This window comes from Manis javanica, chromosome 16 (genome assembly GCF_040802235.1).
Source record: "Manis javanica isolate MJ-LG chromosome 16, MJ_LKY, whole genome shotgun sequence".
Lineage (NCBI taxonomy): Eukaryota > Metazoa > Chordata > Mammalia > Pholidota > Manidae > Manis > Manis javanica.
In genome coordinates this window covers 19616496-19641171 of record NC_133171.1, presented here as the reverse complement: position 1 = coordinate 19641171, position 24676 = coordinate 19616496, and the positions used below count along the sequence as shown (strand labels likewise).

Here is a 24676-nt window from a genome sequence, read left to right as displayed (position 1 = left end):
CGGGTCCCATCTCATCATCCCTGCATTCTTATCCCCAGTCAGGGCTCAACACATATTTGCTAGACAGATGCACCTCTTAGCTGAAATCCCTGGGGCCATACATGCCTTGAAATTCAAAATATTTTGGGTTTTGGGGAGTTCAGTGCCTACACTGCATGCAACCACAGCTGACACTGGGGCAGCACCCCATAGTAACACACATGAACATTTCCACACCTAAACTTGGAATGCTGCACCAAGCAATAAAACCATAAATGTAAAGACTACGATAGCCTCCGGAGAGTTCAGTGGAGGTTTACCGACATGTGAGCTGTGCAGAGAGCACGTGGTTTTTGGAGCATTTTGGATTTTATAGTCTCAGATGAGGGACTGTGGGCTCCTATTTCTATGCAGGTCTCCAAGACAGCGGGGCAGAGCTCACAGCCCCACCTTCCAGTGAAGATGTCCCATTCATCCAGTCACTATGTGCCAGCGTCCACACCAGGGACTTGGATGACACCTGGTGGGCATCTGGACCCACAATGGGCTCTTGGCACCTATGTGCCAAGTCAGGGCGGTTAGAGAGATGTGTGTGGTAAAGGAAATAGCCCTGGCAGAAGGTTCAGGAAACAGGGTCCAGAGGCACCTCCATTCCCTTCAAGCCAGTGATCCTGGGAAAAGTACAACACCAACCTAGCAAGCACTCCCAGGCTCGTTAATGTGTCATAAAAAATAGTTCCATGCTCAGATGCTGGGTTAGGTGGCATTTCTCAATGTTATCTGGTCAAAAATACCCACCTTCCTTTCACTTTCCCAAATAAAGTGACTTATGTTGTCCTAAAGCTTACGCTCCTAGGGCAGCAATGATGCTCTAACAAATACCCGCACAGATGGCGGCCCACAGCAGCAGGGCCATCTTGCACCCTGAGGCCTCACTGCCTCACTGGGCGCGCTGCAGGTCCTCAGGGCAAACAGTGAGACTTCAGTCTGTATTAGCTTACAAAGGAGTTCAAAGCAGGTTTTCTCTTCAGAGTAAACCCGAGTTAATTTAAGATGCGATCTGACTTACCAAATCGGGGTCTGCATCTGCCTAAGACTACATTTCACCCAGTGATGCACTAAGGGTCTGCACCGCGTGTGAACAGGGCTGCGCTGTGCAGCTTTTCTTAAACGAACCGCACGTCTCTCAGTAAAGGCAGGCTGTTGTTTTTCTATAACCCAGATACTAAAGCTACTTAAGACTCTAGACCCCCTGTGCTCACAACCCTCTGACCCCTCACCATGCCACAAGTGCCCCAGACACACACGAGCTCCTGTTTCTCGGGCACTGCGCCGCCGCCTTACTTGTTAATGTTGCTGCCTTCTTTCAGTCGCTCTCCTGCGGCTCCGGTTTTAGACACTCTTTCGCTACCCGCCAGGTCCACCAAGCTGACCTTACTGACCTTCTCTCCTGAGTTCTAGGTGTAGGAAAGGAAGGAGAAACAACACGCACGATTACATGAATGCACGACCACACAGCTACACACATGCCACCGCTGAGAGCCGACGGGGCAGCCACCCAGCTACAACATTATGTAATCTCTGATCACAGAGATTTTAAATGGTGAGAAGAGTGCCCAGGACCAGCCACTTCGTAGTCACGATTTAAACTGGCACGGTCACGCGGCATTTTGTTTTACAGCTGGGCAGCAAGTACACTGGGCTCTCCAGAAGACGGCCAGAAAGCCAGGGCCTTTATGTGCCCGCGGGGAAGTCCTAGGACATGAGCATCCCTGTGCGTGCGGGTCAGACTCCTCTTCTTTCCCAGGCTCGGTGTTGTGGTTTCCTGTTTAACACCCTTAATGGCTGGGAGGTGGACTCAGGTGCCCTCAGAGCGATTTCAGTATGAAAGGATACATATTAAAAGCTGTGCGGTGACGTCGTTATGCTCATCGGGAAGTTTACAAAAGAAATCTGATTTTTTTTAACGTTATAAAGGAGGAGCTAATAAATCAAATGCTTTCAGCAAAGCGGTTCACCTGCTAAGCACAAGGGTGAGCACGGAGTCCCCAGCGACTGTGGGGACCACGAGGCACCTCGCCCACACAGGCACCCCAGTTCTTTCCCTGCCACCCCGGTCTGCCCAGTCCCTTACCCCAGACTGCAGGTCATACAGTGTCTGCGTGACCGTGATGTTGAACACGGCGTGGGAGCGGCTGCTTTCTTCGTTCATGTTGGTTGCGGCCACCGTCCGAGACTTATTGCCCTCGGACATCAGTGACTCGATATCCTAGAGGCAAAGCACAAGGAAAACGTCAGAAGCAAAGCAACACAGTCCTGCCCACCAGGTCTCTGTACTGACTGTGACCCCGACACGCTCATCACCACCCGTCCATAGAGCCTCTCTGCCACTCCCCCGGCAGGCACGGCTTAGCTCCCACCACCCTCGGTGCTTTCTAGGGTGTGAGGTCCCCCGATTCTTTCCATCCCATAATTGTCTTTTTTCTCTGTTACTATTTTTTCCTTTGCAAGTTCCTACGGGAAAAAAGAGCTAATATTTACTGAGCAATCCAGATACTCAATTACAATAGTTACCTTAACTGATTCTAACTTGCCTGTGCTTGTAACTTATAGCTACCTACTGGGTATGTGCCTCCCTGTCCACCACCACGGCCTTCTTTGCACACCTGCCTGAGAACACCTAGGACCTATGGGCTCTTACACAATGTCTGATGAACAGGCCTTATAAAAGAACATTTTCCTGATTTTCACCTGACACTGAAGTTCGGAGGTCTAATAACAGTTCCCACATCTACTAAGAATGCAAATCACAAGCTTCCTGGCTCTTATTCACAAGTGACGGGATGAGATGGACCCTGACCCCCACCCAGCATGCTGAGCTACAAACTGGGCACCTTAGTGAAGGTGCTGACTTGGCCTTTACACCAGAGGTCTCCATTCATTTCAGAACCTAAGTATTTTTAAAGTGATGATGGCCCTTTCTTTCTGATTAAAGCAATCCTAAAATCTTCACTTAGGTGGCTGGAGAGTTACTCTCGGATCAACTGTAGCCACCCTGAGTCAGAGGTAGTGATGGGCGGGCACACGACACGCAGCGAAGGGGAGGACCACACTGGCCCACCCGCTCCCAGGCACACTTCAGCGGCAGGCAGCGCTTGTTCTCCCGGAGCAGCGACCATAGAAATGAGGGCAGAACATCGAGTCGGGACGTAAGAGGGCATAAAAGTCAGGGAGTAGGGAAAGGAAACGGTCAGCCAGGGGAGAGAGGAGCAAGGCAGAAGACAGGAGGCCTGGGGGAGTGGGAGGTGATGGGAGCCAGGGCAGGAGACCGTCAGGGAAGGAGCTGGGTGAACTGCCACCCCGTTCCATCTGTCCGGGTTCCAACCGTAGGGAGAGTCGTTGTGACAGCATGGTGGGGAACATATTCAGGAACCCCAAACCTGAACCTCTAGACCTCACTATAAAGCGTTCACAAGAAGGCAGGTTGAGGTGCAATGAAAAGCCCTTTCTTTCTGTTTGGGGTGCGTCGAGAGCAGGTTTCTGAGGCCATGGATGCTAGCAACATGCCACAGAGCATTCACACAACATATTCAACATCCCCCACACACTTCTATTCACTGCCCGCTTTTAAATGACATTCTAGAGAAGTGACTTACCTCAAAGCTAGTGACCGCCAGTTGGGATAAACCATCTACATATGGTCCCAAAACTTTATGCTCTCGAACTTTAAGAGACTGTCTACTCCTTTTGGAGGAAGAAAAAAGAATGAATGACTCAGAGCTAACTTGGAAGATCTTCTTTCTTTTTGACTACTCAGAAACTAAGATGGTAATTTCAAAAGAATTTTTTTTAATGATTAAAAAATAGTCTAAAAGCTACTTCATTGGATTAGCAAAAGAGCATTCCTTATGAGAAATGTCTTTTATAGTCTGATATCTATTTAAAGCAACTTACTATTTAAACAATCCCACCTGGACTCCCAAACAGCCAGCACACAGAGTATTAGGTGCGGCTGACCTGATCTGGTGGATGAACTTCAGTGTCCCAGAGGAGTAAAGAAAAACAGACAAAACAAAGCAAGAAATATGCCAGGATAAAATTCAACCTTAAGACTACTTCATAAATAAGCACATTCTCAGTGAATAACGTCTTAAATTTTGGAGCAAGTAGGGAACAATATTTAAGTGTTTTACTTTCAATTTGGCTTATGCTGCCTCCATGCTGACAAGTTTGCACAGCACGTGGGCTCACAGGGTGGCAGCTGTTTGTAGTTACTAATATTTATCCTCTTTTTGGAATTCGCTCTGGTGAAGATTTTAGGGCTCTTCTGAATTTTTAAAAGGCGAGCCTGGTTTGGGACCCATTTGAACACTCTGTCAACAGAAAACTAAGGTGAAAGCAAAGCTACATGTATCATGGCCGGCTTGCGTGTCACCTTCCCCAGTGCACCAGACATTCGTCTCCCTTCAAACTCAGGGGCCAATGCCCGGAGCCCTCCAGTGTGGAAGAAAAGGACGAAGAGCCACTGAATGCTCCCCAGAGTTTTGGTGTTGTTCCTCGGGAACCATTCAGTCATCCCACTTCATCTCACAGCAACACTACACAGTAGGTTTTGCTAACTTTAAGGATGAAGAATTTAACATGTCAGTGAGCAGTTCTGCTCTTCTAAACAGAGGCTGACCAAACGCACATCTTCAAGAGAGCGACTCTGCTGTGCACGGACCCAGGACCGACTCGCTTTGCCTGCATGACCAGTCCTTAGCACTTTCCTGAGCAAGACGCACATCTAGCTCAGTATCAAGTGCTCATGCTGGTGCCTGACGGCTGGTGTCTATACACTGCTGGGTGAGGGGAGGGGCTGAGAAATTCTGATAAGCCCCGAAACACTATCATAGTCTTTGTTAAAGAAGGTCCTGGGGTGAACTATGATTGATGCTATTTACATTCATATATATACATGCAATATATAACATTAAATAATAGTGCAATAATAGTGAATGGCACTGCTGGGTCATTTCAGTCCCAGTACAACCACTTTGGAAAATAGTGTGGCACTGCCTGGAAGCTGAAGTTCAGTATCCTGTGGCCACGGGCCCACTCCTAGCTGTATTCCCTAGGAACGTCTGCATTCGTACACCAGCAGAACTGTAATGCTCAGGGCAGCACTGTGATGCTAAGAGAGTGGAAACTGCAAATGACAGAAGACAGGGTAAACACAGAGGGCACAACCACACAATGAAATACTAAGGAGCAGTAACAATCGATGTGTCATTCCTTCACATGTCAGCATGAACGAGTCATTGAGGGGAAAATATCAAGTTACCCAAGGACACACGTACTTCACACGCGAACACTGGAAAAGCTGTGTCTACTGGGTATACCGGCAGGCCTGAGAAGCTGATGATTTCTCAGTAAATGAGCCAACCCAGAACAGTGACCAAGGGCTCGATAGTCACTTGCAATTTTTATCGTGGGTCATTTACAATTGTTACTCCTATTACAAGCTTAATTCCAACCACTGACTTACCCTTTGGGGTCTAAAAGATCCCGAACTTTCTCATTATAAATTTCCATATAGGATACTTCGACTTTAAAGGTCTGTGACTCATTTTGCTCCAGAGAGATCCTTTTAAATAAAGCACAGCAGAGCCTTGGAATAAGTCCCAGCTGCTCAGCGTTGCCCATCATGGAGAAGGATTTTCCTGAGCCTGGAGAAGAGCGGGCAGAGAAGAAGGAGGCTAGAGGGCAGGGCAGACACAACGCTTCAGCCACACACACTGCCCACCCACATCTGCCAAGGTCACACAGCAGAAGTGGGGAACCTCACCCTCACAGCCGGGACCTCGGACAACAAGGCCACTAGTCCTTCTCTCACACGTGACCTCCCGTTTGACTCACTGCGCCATCCAGCGGGCGCCTCATTAACAGATGGATTTGTACAAATATAACTGCTAAAAATACATAATCTTTAAAAGTGTGTAGAATAAGATGTCAACTGTGTATTATCAAGTGACATTAACAGTATTTTACCCCCCAAATATTTCGTATTTGTCAAAGTGCTCTGATATATATGTATTCTTTGCCTGTGTCTCCTAGTTGTCCTGTGATGTGACAATGGGAAGTATTCTTATGATTTACCGTTTTATTCCAACTTTATAATTGAAATAATGGTGGCTCAGAGTGTTAAGGACCGAGCCATTAGTTACGTTTTTGTTTTCCTTGTTTGAGAAACTGTTCCACAAACTTAAGTTTAATAATCTACCATCACTTTTGTATTCTAGTGAGTCTTCTCTAGAGGATGATACTAAGAACTTTTTAGTATAACACTTATACTGAGAAACTGGTAATTATTTTTCTAGTTGACATATAGATTAAACTATAATTTAGGAAAATGACATTTAATGATTTGAAATCAGCTTTACTCATTAACACTAAAATTACTCAATTACAAAAACTATTGAATCGTCAAAAAGAGGGTTACTTTTGATCCCCTCATTTAGTTAAACCCACAAACTCAGAAGCATTTTTCTGTTGCTTCCCAGAGTGTTTTCTATTTCTGTTTTAAGAAATGCACATTTAATATCACTGACTGCAAATAAAGCAGCCACTTACCTGTCTGTCCATATGCAAAAATGCAAGCATTATACCCCTGAAAGGCTTTTTCAAGAATTCCTTCCCCAAGGCACTTGAAAACCACTTCTTGACCTAAAACACAAGAAAGAAAAAACTGAGAAACAAAGGAATGATTTTCCTTGTCGTATTTGTATTAATAAGTGGTTCCCAGTTATGAACATTCTCTCAATCCCAAAAGATGTTAGAAGTGCACTCCAAGCCTACAGCTAGTGTAGGGTTTTGCATTAAGAGCTTAACGTATGTCACTTCATTTACTCTTTTCAACTATGGCTCAGTACCTGGATCAATTTATGATTCTGCCCACTGTCACCCTCCAAGGCACTTCTCTAGGCATTAAAGTGTCCTTTCCTTTGTCAATGGGCCATATGGGAAGCATCATTTAAATTGGATTTAGTTTCTCCTCATGACATAGTATTAAAATGCCATTTAACATAAATTCTCTTATCTCCCATCTGGGTTCTGAGCTTCTGCTTGTGGAGGTGACGTGGTGAGCACACACCTCTCACCCGTGCTCCCGTGAGGGCTCGGGGACAGCTTCCCCTCTAGGAGCCTGTGCACGGCTTAGGGCCGCTCTGGGGCGTTCTGCCACGTACTACATGTACTACAGGAGTGTCCTGCTAAAGAGTGAAGGTGTGAGACTCTTCCAAACAAGCGAGGTGGTGCTCACTACCTTTGACCCTGGCGACTCTCTAACATTCATTCCCCACCCCCAAGGAAGGTGGGACGCTCTCCTTCCCCTGCGCTCTCAGAGCCTTGGGAACAGCCACTCTTACAGTATTTGCAGGAACTACTCATTTAAGTACCTCTTTCCTCCTCTGGGACGAGAACCCCCTGACTGATGTCAGAGACCATAATCTGTTTATTTTTGTAATCTGAATGCCTAGTACAAAATTTTTAACAAATGTCTGTTGAAAGAATGTGTTCGTTTCACCTTTTAACCTACATGACAATTCCTTTTACATGTGGAAATAATTCAACATAACACAAGCTTTTGGCTGTATGTTCTCCTTTATACAGAGTTGGATCTGACTTCAGCCATTCCTTGCTATACTATGACATCATGGTTACAGAACAGGACTCGAAAATGTGTAAAAAAAAACACAAGAAATAATATTTTTAACCATTAGGTTGGCAAAAAATTAAATCTTAACATCCAAATTGCTGGATTGAGGAAATACAGGTATTTTTATAAGATGCTGGTGGGAGAATAAACAAATGCAGCCATTCTGAAGGAAAAGCTCCCAACACCTATAAATGGGGATACACCCACTCTCTTGACCCACTTGGAGGCATCTGCCCTAGAGGCACACCCCCCACGGTACAAGGATGTCCATGGCAGCATTACGTGTAACACTGGAAGTTAGAATCAAGTTAAATGTCCATTAATGAGGAAGCGGGTAAGTAAAACATGACTATTTTATATGATGAAATATTATAAACCATTAAAAAAACACTAAATCTGTGGGTGTAAACACTGCTAAAATTCAAAAACATTGTTGAGTTTAAAACTTATAATCAGATTGTACATGTAATGTAAAAATATGTTAAAAAGTATGTGTGTGTGAGACAAAGAGAGAGAGAAAGACAGATTGATCAATCGATCTATGGGTGCTAAAGTGAAAACAAGGGATTGGGAAAACCATACCAAATGTATAAATCCTTATTTCCCTAATTTTGGCTTCTAATACCTAGCACAGAGCCTGGTACTTACAACGTATTTGAAGTATGTGAAGACTACCTAAAGATGTGTGTGCACACACACACACACATACACTGAGAAGAAAAGGCATTGTCAAAATTATTGCCCGATAAACAGACTTTCAAAATATCTTTTACATTACAGTTAAGTATGATAAAGTCTCGTGCTCATGAGGAAAATGTGTGACCTATCCAATTGCTGGTCTTTCATGCACATCAGTATTTTTTTTCTCATACATTTTCTCAAAGGACCTTCCTTATTCCACATGTACTCCCAAGGCCCACGCCAAAAAAGCAGGCCTTAAATCTGGCTCTGAGCCCCAAAGTGCAGAAGATCTGGAATTGAATACAGCCTGTGCTTAGCCTTGTGAGAACTGATTGTGGTCCTCAGCCAGACCCAAGGGCCATTCGAAGGCATTCTAAAAGCACAGCTTTCTTGGCACAAGCCAATGAATGGAGCGATCGCGTTTGATCTTCCACACTGGTTAGCCAGCCCCCAGGAAGGGAGTTGGGTGCGGGGGCTGACAAGGCGCTTTAAGACTTGGCTAGGTCAAACATCCTGACTTAATTCATGATTTCGATTCATATTTAGTAACTTGAAAAAAAAACCAAGAGCTTGAGTCGATGAAAGGATTCAACTGCAGAGAAGCACCTTCCGTGGTCCAAGAGCCTTTACCATTGATGAAGAGCCTGAAGTCATTAAATCAAGAATTTGTAGCTGTTCTCTATCAGGTAGTGAAATGTAATACTTCTGGTATCTGCTCCTGGGGCTGAGTAGGCTGGAATTATGAGAAATTATTTTCTCTGTGTTCTTTCGAGGATAAATCACAGTGTTTCTTTTTGGTAGGAATGACCTTTTGAACTAAAGATTATTAGTTGAAAAAAAAAAACAAGAATGAATGCTATAGAGCTACATGAAATAGATTAATGATATGCCAAGTGAGAAAAAAAAAACCTAGCTAGGATGTGCATAGTAAAATTGTACACACAAAAAATCAAGTGATCAAGAATTCCCCAGGATATAAAAATACAAGAATATATTTCAGTTTAACCTATGTCCAAATTACTGCAAATACTACAGTTGCCTTGGTTATTAAATAAGGCACTGGGATGAGGAGAGATCATCAACATAATATGTATCTGCTAATCGGAGAATTTCGATCAAAAAAATTACAGACTATATTTTTACTGACAATCATAGTAACCTCCTGGACATTAAGACAAAATATACATAATACAAAAAAATTAACTAGTCTGATTTCCATTAAACACATATGTAACACTTTTCAAATGAAAAGTCAGGTTCTTTTAGATATTTATAATTATGCTTAACAGAATATAATTCAAGTTTATCATGTTTAATAAAGTTTTAGTTACAACTAGGTAAGGAAAAAATTACAGGAAACACAAAATAGAATATGAAAAAATAGAAAACAATCATAGTGTGTTTCTAGAAAGAACTTTTCTCCTTTTCATACTTAAATAACTATTCTAAAGCACATTTTAGGAAAAGATATACACAAAGTACCATTATAAAGTTCATATATTTTTACAGATCTAAGCAAGACTGGATTCTACAGAGACTGGAATGTTTTTCCTCACTATGGCTTCATGTCTCAAGGGAAATGTATTCTCTTTTATGACAAGAAATAAGGAACAATTTCCCACCTCTATAAGGACATATCAACATTAATATTTTTTATAGCTGCTTAACCTTTCCATTGTATGCTTAACTGATGCAACTGTTTATTGTGAATACTTAGAATATTTCCTCTCTCTTTTTTCCTGCAATATTTATCTTTGTGTACTTTTCTGTTGGCTTTACTAAGCAAAACTCCAAAAAACCAAATTACTAAGCCCTCTAGTGATGCATGATGGCTTTTTTCTACATCTTCAATCAATTTCCATGGTTTTGACTAAGAGGGGAAAAAAAGCCCTCTTGTTTTATTTTTCCTGTCTCTTGTTTAGACCCGTTATGTATTTATTCTTTGGTAAACTGGCTATTTGGGTTCTGTGTTTATTTTTTCAAATCAATTGGTTTAGTCATTGATATATTTACTAATTTAAAAATGCTCACCATGTATTACGATGTTAACCTTTGGTCTATCATATTCCGTGAGTATTTTTTACAGTCTGTCAATTACCTTTCAGTCTTAGGTTGTTCTTTTGTCGTACAAAAGCTTTTAGTTTTTCATATTCAAATCTTTCACCTTTTCATTTGTGATGTTTGCCTGCAATATATGCTTCCAAAATCTGTTACCCTAAATTATATAGCTACTCATCATATCTTCATCTACTTTTTTGTTCTTGTTTTTTACAGTTTTATTTTCAACCCTGAACTCTACTCCTTGCCAGCTGTGTGACAGTGGGCAAGCTCTCGGTTTCTTCACTAGTAAAATAGAAATGGGAGTTGCCACCTTACTGGGATGTTAGTATGAATTAACAAGGCCATATAGGTAAAGCACTTGGCGTAAGTCCAGAATACATTTTAGTTAATACCCATTACTAGTATCATTCCTTAAATTTTTAATCGACTAATAGTTAATTTTGGTGTAAAGAGGTAACCATCTAATTATTTTTCCTTAAAATAGTTTATCTCTGTCACAATTCTGTGAGGTGATCCAATTTCAAAGAGAAAGGACACCTGTTCTTAGAAAAAATTTGTAAAAGAATCATTTATTGCTATTTCTCTAGCTATCTGAGAAGTCCACTCTTAAAATACCACTGACCAAATATAATGGTGGGACATACTCAGAGTAAGAGGGTGTGTGTGTGTGTGTATGTGTGTGCGTGTCTGTGTCTGTGTGTGTGTGTGTGTGTGTCTGTGTGTCTGTGTGTGTGCCTGTGTGTGTGTCTGTGTGCGTGTCTGTGTGTGTGTGTCTGTGTGTGTGTGTGTGTGTGTGTCTGCGTGTGTGTGCCTGTGTGTGTGTGTGTGTGTGTCTGTGTGTGTGTGTGTCTGTGTGTGTGTGTCTGTGTGTGTGTGTGTGTGTGTGTGTGTCATGATGATGAGGAAGAAGGAACAGTACCAGTTGGGCCAGGAGAGGCCAACTCATGTTGTCCAGTGAAGGAAAAATGTTTACTGTTGTTTTATAACATTAAGATATCTCAGAAAGGTACAGGGGGAGGAAAAAAACGAGATAATAAATCGTATCAATACAGCTGTGAATGGAAACATGCTCTGTAGAGTTTCCCTTATTTTTCTATTCTGGTACCTCCTTTAGCTGTATGAATCCCTCTCTGGGGTTATACTTAACCAATTCTTTGGTTTGGTGACTCTTAGGGCATCACTGGTACAATAAGAAGCAACTATTTAAAAGGCCAGACTGCCAACCCAACCTTAAAAGGGACTCCTCACCCAGCCTCCTGTCCTCAGCACGACCAGCTCCCCATGGGCACAGACGACGGCTGCCCTCCGTTCTGTGACAGGAAATATTCAATGTCTCAGGAGACCCTTACATCTATTAAGTATCATAAATATCATTAAACCCTTACAGACCTATAGGCCCTCTTACTTAACCTATTAAATCTATATGGACCCCTATATTTATTAAGTATCATATTAAATATCACAATAGACCCTTATATGGTCTATTAAGAAGAGTCTGCTTCACCCAGAAGCTTGAAGGTTTTCCCACTGTTGCTATTTTTTCAACGCAGCGGTCCCCCTTTTGAGTATAGGAAAAAATGACTTGCCAACTGCTTTTCAAAGCTCACTTCACAAAAAAAGGGGCTGTTTATGCAGAATGGTGGGAATCAGAGAATCCATAAAAGATGCAGTATCTCCACCCCAAATGGTTCCCAGCTAGGGTTCACACACAAGCCGAACGAAGCGCTGTTTTCCAGGGGAATGCACACCAACCCACAAGGGCAAGCTCAGAGGCCCTGCGGGAGGCGGGAGGATCCGTGAGTGTCCCTTTCCATCCCACACAAGGGGCGAAGCCACAGCACTGGCAGACCCAAGGCCTGTGGCAGCTCAGCCAGCCCAGTGCCGGAGAGGAGAAGGCCTCTCTGCAGACGCCAGCTCCACGTGCCTGCTGCTGGGAATCCACAGGGCGACCCTGACCTCACTTGATAATGACCATGACCAAGAGGACACTTCCCCTGTGGAGTTTATGATTAGGCCTCCTGCAATCGTGTGGACAAGGCTTAAAATACAGGCATGGCCAAAAGCGACCCACAGCACAGTCTCAGAACAGGAGAGGGGCTCCGGTACGGGATTTCTGCAAGGGGGGGCACAGAACTGACCCACCCAGCCCCGAGTCACGCACCACGCAGATCTCTGCAAAGCTAACACCCTGTGTCTCCGCACTTGTGCATGATCCGGCCCTACTAGGAAGAGCAGCAATGTGCTCGAAGCTTCTCCGTCACCTGGGGGGCCGAGGTGATTCTCACCCTGTAGCGGGGCCCTGGGCGCAAAGCACGCAGGCGCCGAGAGGTGGAGGCAAGCGCAGCTCCCGCTCCCAGGCCTGACATCTGCCTGCGGAGGCACAGGGCCCGAGTCCCAGTGGGCTGTGTCCAAGAAACGGGAGAACAGAGTGGGAGGGCATAACCCTGTCCTATGTAACGATCAGCATTAGATACGGGAGTCTCACATAGATCACGGGTGAATAAAACACGGGATGGCGCTGCAAGGCTGGACGTGGCCTGTGCACAGAATAGTTCTCACTTTTCTAAAGTAGTCATATGGAAGATCATTCAAAATCAGTAATTTTATCAGTTTAAACAGTCTCCAGCTTTCCTTTTTTTTTTTCTTTCAAGCTGGAGTGAAAAAAAAGGTTGAGCTCAGGACTTCCTGGGCCTGCCCGCGTGTGAGGGCGCCTCCCGCTCTGAAACAGGGCCGACAGCCGCAGGACCTGGATGAGTCTGGGCTGGGCAGGTGGCCCAGCTCCGGGGCAGGGCACCTGGGCAGCACAGGCCCAGACAGGCTCCCTGCGCCCACGGGGGGGCCTGGGGAGCGCCCGACTTGGACGAGGCTTCGGGAACTGCCTCTCAAATGGTGCGACTCTCAGAAATCGCCACAGGGAGCGGTGACATTCAGCTCGCGTGGGCGGGATGACCGGGAATGACAGCGCTCAGATGAAGGGACGGTGCTTTCAGGCTCACTGGATGGCACCAGCTCTGACCCGTCGACAGTCACAGAAGTTGGCCGTTGGCGTCCCGGCGGAAGGGCCCGAGGACCGGAGCCACGAGGGGAAGGCAGGCCGGGGCACTCTCCGTGGTGGGGCCCGGGGGCCGTTGGCACTGCCCTCCCGGAGTCCTGGCCGCGGCACGGCACGGGTGACTCACGCAGGCGACGATCCCCCCCAGCGGCGGCGCTGGGGCAGGTCACGAGCGGACAGTGGGCCGCAGCTGACCTCCGTCGGTGGGGAGGGGGCCGGGCACTGGTGCCCAGGAGGAGGCGGCCGTGCCTGAAAGGACTGCCAACAGAGAATGCATTTTGGAGATACTCAGGAAGGGGTTTTCATGGCAAACAGCTGCTCCAAGAGCAAATGTTCTTTATTTCTCTCTGCTCCACCGTGTTTTTTACACTGTGTCCCTGATACAGAAGCAGGTCCGACTCACACCTCTCGTGGGCTGGGGGGAGCAGAGTGTCACTGCACTTTGGGGGGCACTAAAACAGAGCCCAAATCAAACAGAGGCAGAGAGGACTCGGGGAACTTCTGAGAGGAGGGAGAATGCCACTGCCATTGCTCCTGGCCAGGGGCCGGCCAGGGCATGCCCACATCCTGCTCTAAGCACAGCCTCCCGTGGGCGGGAGCCCGGGGCCGCAGCACCACGGCGTCTCCACTCCCAGCCTGCTCGCAGCCCCCTTGCAGGTGGCAAGGCCTCTATGAGCCTCATTTCTTCAGTGTAAAATGGAAGCAGTACTAGTTCCCACCTGCTCGGGTGTTTTGATGACTGCTGACCTGCTGCGGGCCAAGCGGGAGACAGTGCTGGGAACCTCGTGCTCAGAGCTACATGGTCTATTGATATTATCCTCCAGCCCTGCAAACCCCCTTAATTAAATGATGTCTCTGGGTGCCAATAACTAGTCTAAGGAGTAGATGTGGATGAAGGAAGTGTGGAAGACCATGGGATTGGGTGGGATTAAAAAATAGGAGTGTAGAAGTGAGAAGTGTACACACACACACACACACTCATGATTTTAAAATGTAACAGTATTAGCATAGCTGATTAATTTCAGAGAAATGCTTCTAAACTGACCTGCACTCATCCAGTTCACTGCATTAATCAACACTCGCTCTTCCACCTATAAAATAACCCACCGATGCATGCCCACTGCAAGCTAGATCACCCCAGCCAGCAGGCTCTGCTCCAGACCCCCACCAGCTGAGTTATGTTCTGGCAAAGGGTCAGTTGTGCTTGCTCCTAAACTCGTTTATGTCGGTCACACTTCTCTGCAATTACATAATTTCATCAACAAATGCAAAAAGGGAGTTGAATGCTTAGAGAACAACTTGATAAAGGTAAGTCGCTTAAAGAATTGTCAAATTAGGGATGGTGAGACAATCTGTAGAAAACCGTAAAAGAAAAAGAAAAATCTAGAAGGATTCTACATTCAGATTATTTCACAAGTGTCTTTTAAGATGACTCACATCATTTATGATGAATCTCCACTTTCACAAACTTTTCCAATAGGCAACCACTGTTGCTTCTCATACATGCTGGGAAAACTTCCATGGTTTTACACCTAAGAGCTAATAATTACTCAGCACTTAACTCTGTGCAAGGCACTCACCGCGGGTCTTGCACTTCAATAGTGAAATAATGAATCGACACAATATGCTAACACAAATATCTTAGAACTTGGCTAAAATACTGGAACTTTAGCTCCATTTAGAATGTAAATTTTGGTGCACAAATGGTGTGTCTTGTTACTGTCCTCACTTGGGTTAAACAGTGGGAGATGGAAATTATTTCTGCCTCCGAGCACATAAAAGCTCCCATCATGGGAACAGAATCAAACACGGCTGCTCTGCCCACAGCTTGAGGTATTCAGCTGTCCCCCCACAGGACACAGTAACGTGCGCAGAACAGGGTTTGGCCGTACAACATTTCCCCTGAATCGCAGGGCATTAACAATGCCTGAAAACACATGACATCAGCAAATTCAGGCAACATGCCATATGGTGAGGATTGTTATATAATTTCTAAGTCGGTATTTTTGACTCTCTAAGGCCAGGAAGTGTGTTCATGTCCACAGTGATCTCCAGCTATGCCATCACCAGGCTGATTTTAAATTCTGGAATGAAGATTTATAGAAAAATAGCTCCCCACTACGAAGAAAATTGAAACCAAGGTTACTGGAAGTCACTGTTATTTACCAACATGACGTACTTCAGGCAATGACAAAAACTGTACTGATTCATTGCCGAGAAGACCTTAATTGTAATCAGTAGTAATTTAAACATTTACAAAGACGTATTATCTGTTATGACACTCTGCGGCTAATCAGCATTCATCACAATAACTGTATCATCCTAAATGTGGACCTACGTCTGTCTGCGCGTGTATACACGGAGGGAGTTAGAGAACACACAGGTTTATGGAGATTGCTGGCTTTGGGTGCGAATTCCACGGGTTACCTCTGTTTTCTTCTTAGCCCGGGCACAAGGGTTTTTGCTTTAAAAACTCAGAATTTATCTGCCAGACCAGCATTATTACGACTACCTAATTAAGAGGTAATAATAAGAGATAATATATTTTAAATGTAAAATCTCTCTCAAAGCACGACTCAATGCAATTCAAATGGCTTAACAAACAAGCCTTTGATTTGCCTCTGAAAAGTCCACTGGAACAGCTGTGTGCCCAGCATAAAATGTCTGATTCATGTGTATCAGAGAGCGGGAGGGGAGCTGAGACCACTCCAGGCCACACGCCCTCCCTCCGCGATGGGGAAACACCGCTCCCAGAGGGCAGCGTCCCGAGCAGACCCAGGGCTCCCGAGCCCCAGCACAAGGCCGTTTCTTTCCGAGGGCCAACGCGAGTGCCCTCACCGCTGCCGCAACGGGGTGACAGTGACGACGACGTGAGGGCTCAGTGGGCTTTTCCCACGTGCCAAGTACTGGCTTAAGTACTTTACATGAACAGGACATTTAGTGCTCAGATTGATTAGGACTATTATTAACCCTACTTTACTTTTGAGGAAGCAAGCAGAGTGAGAGTCAGTAACTCACCGGGCCTTACGCGGAAGGTGGTGGAGCTGGGGTGGGAACCAGGCGGTGAGACGTAAGAGCCCACATTCCTGGACCACCCCGACCAACACACAGCGATGCCATGACACTTCCGTAGATTTACGTGTTTCATTACCAAAAGCCTGAGAACGAAAGCTCTTGTCATAGCTTTTAAGAATAGCAAAACATAACTGCACGCTGACCCAACACTGAAACTGCAAGCCCCGGCTTCTCTCTGCTCTCTCCATCCACAGGCACTTTCTCTCTCCCCTCAGAGTTCTGCGAGCTGCCTTGAGAGCTCTCGGTATCAATGATGCCATTATTCATTGAGCCTGACAAATAGGTTAGTTTCAGGAAATCTGTGCTTCCCTCTCCATTTCCTCTATTTCCCATCAGATAATGAATGCTTCTATCTTAATGTCTCTATTCACAATTAAGAAGGAACTGCTATTTCTTTTTTAATAAAGACAAAGGACATCAAATTAGCATAGAAATCAATCAACTACTCTATTAGTAATGTATTTACAAGGCAGATTATTTACAATGAATGCAAATAAACCTGAATGAAGAGCAAGCGAGAATTTTACATTTTGCTAAGGCGGTCACAGTATTTATACAATAGCAGGGATATCTAAAGAATACAAGAATTTCTCCCCAAATTTTGTAAATAGGTATTGCTTTATGTGCAGAGAGAATCCTATTTCAGAGCTGACTGGAACGTGGTATTTGATGTGGTCATGCAAACTACAATTTAGTGAATCCTGGGCTATCAGTATGTTTAAAAGTAATTTTTATCTTTTAAAATATTTCTGAACATACTATTGTAATGAAGAGTTAAAGAAATATTGAGTTTCACATGAATTTTATCATCTGTATGTAATAAAGTAATTTCTCATAAAAATAAAAGGTTTGTTCTATATGAAGGGATATGAGTGATACATTGCAGAGGGCTAGGATGGTCTCCATGCGCAGTCATGGACATGTGATTCCAGAAGATATAGGGAAAAAAAGAAAAAAGAATCTTCCTTAAACATCATTTTAACAACATCACTCCAGTAGACCATTTTTCACCATATCAATCTAAACACTTCAGTCCAGATTTTGGAATCTCCTACCATCTGGCCTCACTCGACAAGTGGGTCTCCAGGCTTCTGCCCGTCCGACGCACCTTCTGCAGCTGGTGCCGCACCCACACCACGCTCACCTCTGCCTCCGCACCCTCACTTACGGAAAAGCCGAAAAAGTACATTTACGGGCACCTTCCGCTAGTTAGCACATCAGGCCACCTATTCAACCCTTACAAGAACACATGAGAGACGTATTCTCATCTCCACGTTTCCCGTTTTACAGAAATGAAACTGTGATTCGGAGAGATTAAAGAAACTAAGAGAAGCAAGAAGGTGGTCCTGAGCTGTAAGCCCTGCTGTGGCTTCCCGCCCATGCGCTTCCTTGATGTCGCGCTGCTCCCTCCGAGCTTGACACCCTCTAAGCCGCCCTTTGGCTACACGTATGCTTGTCTTTCACGCCCAGTTTCAGTCCCGCCTCCTTGCTGATGCCTCTCAGGCAATTTCAGCCTTACCAGGTTTGTCCTTCCTTGGGTTTTCTACAGCGCTTAACACCTGTGAAGATTAGAGTTTAACTACATATTATCTCAAAATGTTTACTGTTGGGTGTTCAGCACTCTTTTGCTTTCCAACTTGATTTTTAACTTCTCAAGGGCTTCCTAGGCTGCACACAGTAGAGGGTTCATGAATACTTAAGGAACTATTCTGAGACTCTCTGGCTTCCTAGGTAGCTAAGGAGCCCAGCAGCACAGGGCTGGGGCAGCATGGAAGGTGGGCCGTCAAGGAGCAGAGGGTGAAGAAGGTGGGCCGGGGCTGTGTGATAAGGAGCTCTGACTACAGTCCAAGGAGTTCGGGTTTTATCCATGAGCAATGAGGAGTCCTTGAAAGTATCTGAGAATTGCATGAGAAGAGCTCCGACTCAGGAAGATACATCTGGCTGTATCTTGAATAGCATCAACTGAACAAAGGCTGGGCTTTGAATAGCCATATCAGTTGTCCTCATTTGTTTCTGTTACAGTAGAAACTGTTTCACTTTTGTTGTTTATCCAAAAGCACACACCCAGCACGGAAATACACACAGCGCCAACAGTCAAGGCAGACTGCCCCAGACTGGGTAGAATTTGTCATCTGAAGTCCCAGAGGGCCCACAAAAAGAGGAATCAATTATAACCAACATTAAGAACTATCTTTCACGTTAATAAAATGCATGGCTGAATTTGCAGGAATGATGTTTGGAAAGAAAGGCTAATTTATACGATGCGAACAGCTGAGGGAATTTTCCTAGTTTAAGATTGTTAACTTTTGAAATAATGATCTATCAAATAATTTCTCAACAGGTCTGCTTTCTGTGGCAAGGACAAGGCTCTCATTGAACAGACTTCCCTGTAAGCAAGTGGCTTTCCTGGCCTTCTGATCTTGGAGGACCTGCATCCTCTGCATCCTCATTTTTTTTCTTTGTTTTTAAAAATAAATACGAAAGTCATTCAACTCATATTCTTACAAGTAGAAAAAAGGAGAAAGCACTCATTAAGACTAAATATCTAAGAAAATGGGGACAGAGAAGGGTAGGAATCAAAGACTTCCTCCATTAAACAAATGCTTTCCCCTGGAGCCAAAGCAATTGTGGTGAACATCTAAGAAGGGCTAAGACTCACGTCTGATCACAAATCACAAAATCAGCGGTCATTTGTGTTCGTTGGAAGAGGGCAAGAATGCCTGCAGGAAGGAACATTGGCAAGACGTGGGGCTAGGAGGCGATGCAGTTCCTACCAGGAGGGACCGCTCAGGACACTCAAGGCGCGGGTGGGAGCCGGACCCGAGGGCGTCTGGGCTTTGCATATGTAAACGGAGCCTCGCTGTGCCTGAAAGCGGGTGCCAAGGAAAGGCACGGCACACCAAAGCCCCTCTGCACGCGTCCCCACGGCTTGAGGTGGGCCCCGCTACCTCTACGCCTCAAAACACCTCTCAAGATACTAATACCCGCTTTTGGGTGAAGAACCTGAAGCTTTAATGAGGTTAAAAAAACAAACAAACACAACTGTTCATGGCTTTTCAGCAAGTGGCAAAGTCAGATCTTGAAATCAAATCATATTGACTTCAAAGCCCACGTTTGAATTGGAAAGAAAGAGAGTGAATTTTATAGGAAAAACAGAACTCCAGAATTATCACAGAAAGCAGACGTAATGGAGGAAGGGGCCTGAGGACCCACCATCGGGTGGAGAGAGCGCCAACTTACCAGCATATTTTGTAGTGTTAGATTCATCCATGGACCAAAAGCAATAATCAAAGGCAAATACCTGAATGAAAGAACAAAATATTAAACTTACAGATTGATTAACTTCTGTCAGTACATTGTACTATAAAAGAAAAATTTACTGATGCAGATGAAGACGTATTATTAATACTCCTTATTCATCTGTTGTACATGAAAACTGCCATTTTTGTAGAATTCAAACAACCATACATCCTAAAAAAAAATTTTTTTTAATGATACATTTCGTGAGAAAAAAACCATTGACTTCTCTGCTAAGTCCACAGCTCCAGCATCCGCTGAAACCCTCAGTTGGATTCTCACCACTTCTCGAGTATCACTAAAGCGAGCAACTTTCATCTTAACCATTTCCTTCTTGTTTTCAAACATGTTACCATTTCTATCATAGCTGAAACTCAATCTCCCCAACGTTTCCATCTGGGACTCCATTCCCTCTCCTGTGTCAGCATGCCATCTTGGGCCAAGAACTGTTGATAAATCATAATTCACTCTTACATGCATTAATTTTCGGTGTAGTTACTGAATAACTACTATGTAGCGGGACGTGCTGAGGTTTCCTCCATAGGACTCTCATCTTATCACTGTTACCCACGCCTATGACCACTGTGCATATGCCCACCACCAAACAAATGCACACGGTGATGCTACCCAAAGTGTGCTCCCAGGAACAGTAGTTTCATGAGGCAGTCCATGAAAAAAAAAGATTAAATCATGTTGGAAATTGTGCACATTTTACCTTGAGATTCTCAATGCAATTCTCAATATTAAAGGTTCTGAGAAGTTCTCCAGCAAAGAAACCCACTTGTTTAACTTTCTCATTTTTCCAATTAACTTTGGTGAAGAGGCTCTTTTTTGACTAACACCCACTAACACATCTTGAAACTGCTGTTTCTCAGTTGTCTCCCTCCGCAAACTCGGGCCCAGATGACCAGCAACCACTTTCTAAGGCTCCCCACCTTTTCTCCCTTGCAGCTCAGACAGCAAGCTGCAAACCTCCCATGCCCTTTGATGTTTCATCATCGCCAAAGGAGCTTAAGCACTGAGCGAATGACTCAAGATCTTCCTGGCATTTGAGGTCGGCCACAATGAGGCCATTCTAGCAGATGGCTCCCAACTTCCCTGAGCTCCAGCTCACCTTGTCTGTACCTTGGAATTAGTACGTAACATTCCACCCATCCTCGTCCTCCTCTTTATTTCCCCCCTTAAACTCTCCATAGTCCCTAAGGCCCAGTTCAACAACACATTTTTCTTCCATGAAGCATTGCTTGGTCAAATCCAAAGGAATTATCTTTCCCTTGTCTGAAATCTCACAATGCTGTTTAATCCCTTTTTTGTGACTCCTACCCCAACAACTCTATTTTTCATTTACCATGTAAATATATGATCTCTGCCTCCACTGGCAGACTTAAATTCCTAGAAGGCAGGAACCATACTGATCATATTTGTACCCTGGAGGACTCACAGCGGTTGGAATGATTAATGTCACCGAGACCTTGCACGAAAGTAGGTATTTTCTTGATCATAAAAGGACTTATGCCTGAATAGTTTCAGCATGACACATACTTTAATACTTTTAGAATTGATTCAGGTATATACAGTGCGTATAACTTATATCACCAATCTCAAATACAAATGCAATTTTGTTACTTATATAAACTTTCACGCCAGCTTTATAATAACCAAGTTTAAAATGAACAGCTATGAAACAATAGTTTCCGCCAACAGAATGTGGGATATTCACTGCGTCCGAGGACTCTCCCAGGACTCCACAGACCACACGGGCGGAATCCAGCTAATCTTCCTGCCTCTAGGCAGGCCTGAGCTTCAGCACTTCTGCTACAAGACGAAGATCTGTATTGTTCTTAAACATTTCCAGAAAAGGAGATTCTACAACCTCCCTTTAACGGTATCTTAAAACATTTAACTTTCACTCCCAGGATATTTTCCCTTCCTTCCGAGCTAAGTCAGCTCTCCATACTTTGAACGGCCAGTAGAGGCTCTTTTTCAGTTTTTAGGTGCCTATCGTTCTCTTCCGGAGTCTCGATGAACTCCTCTTAGCAGCTGGCTATACACAGTGAAATATTCATTTATTTCTTATATGTTCATTTTTCATACCTACCCAAAACTTATTTTTAACAGTTTGCTATTCTGCATACAAGGCTAGACAGCCAGAGTTACGTTCACAATAATCTACTTGAAATAAAATGAAACTATCCCAAATTTTGATGGTTTACCTCTCAGTAATAATCATTCCAAATTCTGTGCCAACTTCCATTTCTAATAAACAGTTAATGAAGTTGTTTTGCTCATAAAAAATTTTCATGTTACTCATCTGCCCCCTAAAATTCAGATAAATATTAAAACCCTGAAGAGGCGACAAGGGCCCTGAGAGTACTGGTAGATACACTGCCTTTTGCTTGCCAAACACCCAACTCCCCCTGAACTGAATCATGTCTCAAATCTCAAAACCTTTGATCACGAGCATTTTCTAATGATCATCCGCCAAACCAGTCATGGAGTGCGGGCTATTATTTTTCTAAACATTTACCAGTGAGAAAGTGAAGCCCAGAGATTTGAGGGATTTCCCTAAAACTCAAAGCAGATGAATAGAAAAACTGCTATATTTTTTCTTTATTGCAGGGTCCACATGACCCCCCTTTCTATGAAATTCTGTAGCACTTTGTAGCTCCTATGGCATGGTTCACACGTGCTCCTGTCGTACACCTCAGCCGTGTGGGTCTTACCTGCATTTGAAGACTTGAGACAGGGACTAGGTTCAATCACCTCAGAGTGCCTGCTCAGTACCTCATGCAGAGCAGCCACTGTATATAGTATTTTTTCAATAAGTAAACATAATACCAGGAGAAGGAGCTGGAATGTAGACAAGAACATGGAGTGGATGTGAGAACTATTAAGAATAGGTAGAAATTCAAACTCAAGATGTATCTTTAGATGTTTTGTTCCTGGAAGATCCGAGGTTTGGGGGAACCTGGCCCTTCCGATGGTCAAATGCAGACTTGCTTATGAGACAAGTACGGAGTCCCCTTGAGAACCACCACTGCTCGGTTCAGGTGGATAGACAAGCATGGTCACATCATGTACAGTTTTTAGTTTGCACAGAATTTAGGACAATTGTTTGTCTGTTGACAGAAAAATTATTTCTTATGACTGTTACTAAAACAGCTTTAAAGATGTTCAAAATCATTCTTGTCTTAGGTAGTCCAATTATTTTCCTTGCAATCTCGGTAGTCTTAGAAATAAACTATTCACAAACTATTATCCTTCTTTTCATGACCAAAATTTAATAATAATTTAAGCATAAAATGTTGGTAACAAAAGGGGACATGATTTTCTTTGGTCTTATGGAAGTTTTTACAAAATCCATTGACATTTCAAAAGAGATAACAAAGCCGTTTTCTTGAGAGCTATTCCTTGGCAACTGGCCACTTCAAAAAAGAAGAAAATCACTTTTTTCAAAGCTAGCATGTTATATTAGAGAAATATGTTATTTACGACTTCTGACTCATTTCATTAGAATTCCTAAATGCTTACTTCATGTATTCACTATGAAGTCACTAGTATCTTAATTCAAGTGTGGGAGATAGGGGGAAGGGGGGCTTTTTAATGCATACACTGACAAAAAAAATCAGATTTGAAAACCAAGTAAGAATTTCCTATTTCATTAATGCCAGTCAACATTGTGGGGACATTTTTGGCAAAGATGTCTGTATCTTACAAGAGACTTCAACTAGAAAAAAGCAAGAAGTACAGATGCTCCCCAGTTGCTTTTAGAATCTGAAAGCCATTGTCTTCATTGTTTTCAATAAAATTTGACTCTGGTTTCTCAGAATCCCACTCCTTCCTCTTAGCTTGCAGCTTGTAAAACTCATACCAGCATTTAATTCCCTGCAGCTTGCTGCCCACATCTGCTCCACCTTCATCACTCCCTTGAAAATGTTAGCCTTGCGTCTTTGTGAACCACTGAACATCTAGTAAAGTTGCTAAAAGCTGTTTTTAATAAGGCAATGTGTTGAGTGATATATATTCTGAGGCCAAGGCATCCCAGGACTTAGGAGCAAGATACAGCACACACTCCACTCTTACCTAAAAGTCCTATCTTTAATGGCGTTTCAGCAAGATTCAATTTTAGAAAATGAAAGAATCTGCTTCCTGAAGGAACAGACGGTATCAGTGTTCTAAGACATGTGATCTGTAATCATTCCTGAACCACACTAACCGAATGTGGAGGTCCTTTCACGCGCATTACCTCTGTATCTTTCACTTACCCTTTCTGGTCTGGTAGTCTGTGTTCACCAACGTGTTCTCCAGTTACAGAAGGTTTAATCCAAAAAGCAATTAACAAATAACTATTTCCCGCCCCTCCCAGTTCTATGTCCTATCGGGAACACCAATGTGCATTAGGCATATTTTTGTTCTCTACTGGCTTGCAGTCTAGTTTAAAAGACGAAACATGAAACAATTATTCTTGGGGGGAAAGAAACACATTTTATTCCCCAAATTCACATGAATACCTCTGACTTGCACTCTCCTGGCAGAGCATGATGAATCCAATACTTATCTCAAGAAAACCTAATTTCATGCAAAGAAATATTTATGAACATCTACATCAGATTTTTTGTGGAGTAGAAGTTCACACTCTTCAATTTCTCTGAATTAAACTCTTTCAACATCATCTTAAATGTCACTCCATTATAAAACCTTTCTTATGGATACTTCTTATGAACCTGAATTTCTCATCTGCCTGCCCAGATTGTGTGTGTATGGGTGTGTGTGTGTGTGAGGTTCCTTTCTTGTTCTACATTATTAATTCTTAGAGGACAAGAGCTTGGTTTTCC

General features: G+C 43.8%; 1 protein-coding gene across 7 annotated transcripts in view; it reads right to left on the bottom strand.

Moving 5' to 3' along the window:
* The window catches only part of KIF13A (kinesin family member 13A), a 172868-nt gene that overhangs the window by 61272 nt on the left and 86920 nt on the right, over window positions 1–24676 (bottom strand). For all 7 annotated transcript variants that reach the window (XR_012126288.1, XM_073224702.1, XM_073224704.1 and 4 more), the window contains exons 4-9: window positions 19785–19845; window positions 6592–6684; window positions 5507–5687; window positions 3636–3723; window positions 2114–2248; window positions 1324–1436 (exon numbers count right to left, since the gene is read on the bottom strand). Coding sequence is in view for 6 of the 7 variants with exons in the window: in XM_073224702.1 (XP_073080803.1) it covers window positions 1324–1436; window positions 2114–2248; window positions 3636–3723; window positions 5507–5687; window positions 6592–6684; window positions 19785–19845 (671 nt within the window). In the remaining variant the exon portion in view is untranslated. The remainder of the gene's footprint in view (window positions 1–1323; window positions 1437–2113; window positions 2249–3635; window positions 3724–5506; window positions 5688–6591; window positions 6685–19784; window positions 19846–24676) is intronic.